Here is a 6,240-nt window from a genome sequence, read left to right as displayed (position 1 = left end):
AAGAGACAGATATATATATATTTACCTGAATTAAGTATATGATAATTCTTTAACAGTCCTTAAAAGCTGAGTTGTTTTGGATGTGTATGAGCTACCATCTCTGCTCTGAATTGGATTAGTTGTTAATATGAGGCACAAAAGGGCTGGGACTTTAGTTTGATCTGAAGAGAGGTGTGGATTATAAAAGCAAGTATAATTAGGTCAGTATATGCTGCCCTTTTTTCTGGCAATACTGGCTTAAGCGCCTCCTCATATAATTTGCGTCAGCTCTCAAAACTGGTTTGCAGTGACTAAACAAATGCCTCAGCCAGTACAACTGAAGAGGTGGTGCTGCAGCTCAGCAGTGAGCATTGGGAAAGGGAAAGATTTATAGTTACTCTTTAAGCTGGCACTGCTGCTGAAGTTAGTTGGTTTGCACTGGAAGGCAGCAAGAACAAACGGTGCTGGTTTCACAGAATGTGCTGTGTTATGTAGCTGCTGGTTTGGGAATTGGAGAACCCACCAAGGATAATTCATAATTAATACTATATTAAATACCAGTATACGACTATAAATACTAGTTAACGTATACATGTGTTTTTCAGTGCTGGTGCTTGGGTTTGTTTTCTGAAAGTAACTTTTAGTAATAATACAAAAGTGATGGAGAGATTGACCTTTGAAAAAGATCATCTGAACTAGTGAGAACTAGTATGGAAGTAACATTTGAATTTGCTGTGCAAAAAGGACCAGCTCTGTGAGTTCCTGACCAACTGCTACATTAAAGACAACCGAATCTTTTTTACTAAGTGTTGAAGTCAGTGAGTTTCTCCTTAGACATCAGGTTGTTAACATGCTGCTGGTATTACTTACATCTTTACTAGATGCAGGAAGATGACTTTTTTCTTGTTTGTAAAGATTTAAAGAGCACCACTTTTCTAAAATTTACGTAAGGAAATTCAGTATCATGCAGTTAAACGGACATCAGTGTAATAATTTTTAATGTATGTTTTCTATGGCCATTTGTTTACAATTTCTTTTTTTCAGTTTGAATTTTGTCTGGTGTTTTGTAAGTTTTGTGTTGCTGATGCTCTGTTGCACTTCCTTTCCTGTGGTCACTCTTCTGTGTTTCTTTGTGCTCTCTCATCTGTGCCCTATCTGCAGATTCTGCAGAGGTGTGCTTACAAGGGGCAGTGATTAATCAAAAAGTTGGAGGGATAAAAGGCAGATGATACGCATGGGAAAGAAAAGGGTGGGGAAAAGAAATTAAGCACAAGCATGTTTGTTTCTCATTGCTTGTGACTCACTTTTTCATAACAGAGGATTTTCAAATGGAGCAGGAGGCTAATTGAGAACAAACAGGAAGTAAAAAAATTAATTATCTCTGCACTGGACTGTGAGAGGGCTCAGTACTTTCAGATTTGTAAATTAGCAAGCTAATTAATTTGATTGGCTTTTTAACTTCTGTTACAAAAGCTATACTATATACTACAATATTATTATATATTAATATATAGTAATTAATAATATAGAGAGTATTATTTAGAGTAAGGTGGGTCTAATTATTAATGTGGCGAATGTAGCCATAATTTCTTGATCTATCTGTAATTTATGTTTACATTCATGTTTATGAACATACGTCTGATTATTATTTTCTTCAATTTAAGATCAAAGCCATATCTGTTGGGGGAAAAAAAAACCCAAACCTTTCATGTGCTGCTTTTCATTCTGTCACTACATATGCCCAGCTGAGCTTTCCTGTGCAGATATTCCCCTTCATTACTGTATTGAGTCCCATCTTTTGGACGCAGGGGCATTTAAGCTCTCAGGTTAGGGCCACTGCTTTGTGCTACTTGGGATGAGCATGTAAGATGCATATCGTATGCTTGATTTCATTTTCCAGTATGAGATCTGAAGAGCCCTAGTGCTGGTGTCTCGCTCCATAGTAAACCCAAACCCACTTTTTCCTTCAACGCTGTGATTTTGAGCTATATATCACTTTTTCTGAGGAGTGTGATAATAAAGGCAAATAAAAGCATGGAAAATTTTGCATGGAGTCCTGAAAAAAAATCGTCAATTGCTTTTATAGGGAAAAACATGGGAATATACTCACTCCTCTGAAGGCAACATCTCTTCCCCAGCCTTATGCTTGCTTTGGAACTTGATGAGATTCCTGTGAGTGCAGGAAGCCAGGGATTTCTACCATCCCATCAGGTTCCTGCAATAACTACTGTCATCTTGAACTACTGAAAGTGACTCAGTTATACCTGGCTGGTTAGTAACATTCCAGTCCCCTCTTTAATGCTGTCTGCTGATCAGGTCTTAGCCAGTGACTGGTCTTCTGTCAGGTGACTCACTCGTAACCTCTTCTCAGATGCAGCAGTTTTTGATGAGAAATGTGTGTCATAAGCACCTTCAGATTCAATAAGTTGCTATTAAAATTTAATTAACTCTACAAATGGATATTTACAAAAGTACTTGGTGGTGCAGCAATCTTGAGATTAACAATGCTATGAACTAGTATCGCTGAGAGGTAAAAGCATTTTAATTTTTTTTTTTCCTTAGTTTTGCCATGGTCTTACATTACAATTCCTGAAGTCTCTCTTCTGACAAAGCTTTTCCTTGTGCCCTCAGTGCTATTCTTCCCTACAGTGTGTTTCTGTCATGGAACATTGGCAACTTAAATGTACGAGCAGTTGAGTTTTTGTGTGTTGACCAACATAAGTATAAATTCTTACATATGTGTGGCAAAGGTGTTGTTGCTAACCATGTCTGATCCTTTCCATGCAAGCAGTAGGTTAAGTACAGTTTATAGCAATTACTTGTGTAGTGTCCATGCTAGAATTCAATCACATGTTAAACAACTAGAAATCAATAACAAGTCTTTCTTGATAATGTCAAGGTGTTGCATCCTGAGGAGGGTGTTTTGAGTTTGATACATTTGTTCTCTATGTTGGGAGGTCAAGCTATATTTTATAGCAAATAAAATTTTACTGGAGCTTGTTTCATCATACTTGTTTTTTTCAGATACTTTACTATTTTTTTGTTTTGTTTTGTTTTTACAGTTCTATCTTCAAGACACTAAAAGTAGCAATGGTACCTTTATTAATAGTCAGAGACTGAGCAGAGGATCTGAAGAAAGCCCACCATGTGAAATTATGTCAGGTGATATCATCCAGTTTGGTGTAGATGTGACGGAGAACACGCGGAAAGGTAAGGGTATGGATCATTTTTTGTTTCTTTAAAGTATATTTATTTAGAACATTCTACTACAATCCAATTTTTAGGAGTGAAAGGTATTCTTCTTGTAAGAAAAGAGGTTTGGGGTTTTTTTCTGACTCCCTCTTCCCTCCCTTGTGCTGGCAGTGAGTCTTCTGGCCACACAGTAAACTGGATCAAGAAAGTGAGCTGCTGGAAACACGGACTCTTATTTCCCTTGCATCCCCCCACCTCCCTTTTTCTATCTGTGACTGCTACTGATTTTGGTTTCTGCAGGTACTTTAAAAGGAGGGTAGAAAAAAACTGGTAGCTGAAAAATGAGATGAGGAGATTTTGGTTTGGTTTAGTTGTCTTGCAGTCCTCTCCCCAGTATGCATGCTCAGGAGATCTTGTATTATGGTCATAGCTATATATCAGCATTAATCAATAAAAATGCAGCCTCAATCTCTTTTCTTACACATTTAGGTACAGTTTTTCAGGAGCCATTTCTCTCTCTTTCTGAGGACTGGTCTGTAAGTGAATTATTAGATTGTAATCAATACGTCAAGACTTTTTAAAGTTACCTAATGGGTCTGTTACTTTCTGTGAGCATTGAATTTCTAGCCATCTCCTGAAGAATCCTAATCCAGGAACACAAAGATTGGGCCATAATACAGCAGAACTGCCATCACTACTCTTCCACTTCAGTACTTTTCTGAACAAGACCTTCATAGACCTTATCTTTAGAGGGGTATATTAAGAAATAATGAAGTGAAGGAATAATATTAAATTTAAATGCTGATGGTAAAGTTGTTATTAAACCCCCCCAAAAAAACCTACAAGAACCCAAACAAAACCCCACAAACACACCCCATCCTCTCAAAACCAACACCCCTGCCCAAACCCAACAAACCAACCCCCAGTACAGCACTAGAAATTTTAAAGGGCATTAAGTGAATAAAACAAAAATATGAATCCTGCTCTATATGTTAATTGTGAATGCTAATCTTCTTTAGCCAGGTAGGTTACAGTTCTCAGAGTTTGAAGTGTCAGAAGAAGGTTAATGAATACATCTTCAAAGAAAACATTGTTAAGCAATGGCAGTGGTTAAGTATTTTATCATGGAGAGCTTCTGGAGCTGTATTATTTTTGAGTGATTCATTGTAGTGAAGGTCACATCACATTGTTTCAACTTTCTAAAAAATTACATTGCAAAGATTGATTTAACTCCCCTATGTCTAGTTGGAATTGTCAGGGAGTTTACTTAAAATGTTAGTTCATGTGAAGTTTTTGCAAATACTTATGAATACTGGCAGGATATATGGAATAAATCAAAGAAATACATTGCATCTAATGAACCTGGAACTGTTCATTTGATGAGATGCTGTGCTTGTTAAAAAGAAGCTGAATTTCTTCATGTGTATTTAGAATTTTTATTTTAATATTGAGTTGGAAGAAAAATTGGAGTTCTGTGTTGTTGGTGTTTTTTTTTTTTTTATCAGCAATTATCTGCAATTAATTTATGTGAAAGTTTGTGAAAAGTTCATTGTAAGCAACTTCTTGCCAGGAATTGTCACCAGTAGTAGTTCTTCCCAATAGATTTATGTTAGTTTTATAAAACATGATTCCAGCAACCTGGCATTTGTGTAATGAGTGATTAGGTTGTGCAGCCTTCGTTTTCCTCTTCTCTAGCTTTAAACAGTTACTCATGAATGTGTTGAGGTGGCTAATGAGGGAAGAGCATAAAAGTTTGCTTTCTTCATTCTCCATGCTCCCCCAAGCAATGAATGAAGATTGTATCGCCATGCTGGGGCATGAAGCAGCTGCAGCACGGTTAAAGTGTTTACCTGTGAATTCAACTGGAATGCATATAAATACACCAGGGTTTTTTTACCAGTCATTTTAGTAGTCTTAGATGTTACTGTTAACCTAATCTAGTAGTGAAAGAGACATGAAAGTAGTTTTTAAATTAGTGATTCCCTTTAAAACTATTTTGCATTCTGGTATTTACATAATGCCTTACTTGCACGAGATATTTCAGCATTTTGCTGTGTGTAATTACAAGGTAGGGACAGGATAGGCAGAGTTCACTTGCCTATGTAAATTCTAAATTGTTTAAATATTGCTCAAATACATCTATTTTTATTTTATTGTTCAGGCAGTGTCTTAGTCATTTCCTTGCAAATATGGTCTTGATTTGGTTCATTAAAATAGTGGCAGGTTCAGTATGTGAACTTTCAGGACACCTTAGAGGAGCACCGATTCCTCCTCTGCTGCTGAGCTGAAGTCACTAACAGGTCCCAGAGAAATATTTCCAACCCTCGTGCTTCCTTACTTGTCCACTTGTATTACTAGCAAGCACACAGGCCTGCTCATTTCTCTCTCTTTAATACAGTACTTATCTCTTAATCATCTTGCTTTGCTTTTCTCTGTGTTAGTGTGATTTATATTCTTGTAGCTCTTCTCAAGTTTCCCAGGCAGTGCCTGAGCATTCCAGGAGTTAACCGGTGGGGACTGCACAGCGTGGAAAGAAGCAGCAGGCTTTCAGATAATACCAGATGATTTCGTTCAAATACGGTTTATGCACTTTTTTTCTGGTCGAGTTTGGACTCTTCTTTTTAATACTTCTTTTCTGTCGTGTGGCGTTTGAAGGCTGTGCGGCTGAGGAAACCCGGTGGGTGCTGCTCATCAAGTAACCGAGAGATCTCGGCGCGGGGTAGGGGAGGCAGTTCCCGAGTGCTGTTTTCATTATTGTCACATTAACAAGTGGAAATGAAAATGAGAGCATTATTTCCAAACTGTGTCTCTATGAAGCAAAAATTCTGGGACAAACAAAAATGATTTCTTTATTGCCGTTTTTAGGCTCCCTTGCAGCATAATCCCCTTAGTCAGAGTTCAGGGCAGCTCTCGCTGTTTTTTTGGAGTCGGGCGGTGAAGCGTGTGACAGTTACGTGTTCCAGAATGATGCAGCAAGCTTGTGACTAAAGTTTCGCAGGGCAAATCGAGCAGGAATAGGGGTTTTTTTCCCTTGCGGTCAGCGGGGAGCCGGGCCCGGGCCCCGCGGCC

At 38.0% G+C, this 6,240-nt stretch overlaps 1 protein-coding gene across 16 annotated transcripts in view; it reads left to right on the top strand.

Annotated features, from left to right (window-relative positions):
* Window positions 1–6,240, top strand: part of SLMAP (sarcolemma associated protein) — an 86,322-nt gene that overhangs the window by 33,171 nt on the left and 46,911 nt on the right. For 12 of the 16 annotated variants that reach the window (XM_026857898.1, XM_026857897.1, XM_026857894.1 and 9 more), the window contains exon 2: window positions 3,042–3,195. In XM_026857898.1, coding sequence (XP_026713699.1) covers window positions 3,042–3,195 — 154 coding nt within the window. The remainder of the gene's footprint in view (window positions 1–3,041; window positions 3,196–6,240) is intronic. The other 4 variants (XM_026857895.1, XM_026857888.1, XM_026857890.1 and 1 more) reach the window with 1 other exon arrangement.

Source organism: Athene cunicularia (genome assembly GCF_003259725.1).
Source record: "Athene cunicularia isolate RWA chromosome 12 unlocalized genomic scaffold, athCun1 chr12_part1, whole genome shotgun sequence".
Classification (NCBI taxonomy): Eukaryota; Metazoa; Chordata; class Aves; order Strigiformes; family Strigidae; genus Athene; species Athene cunicularia.
The sequence above is the reverse complement of the archived record's forward strand: the minus strand, read 5'-3'. Positions and strand labels throughout refer to the sequence as shown.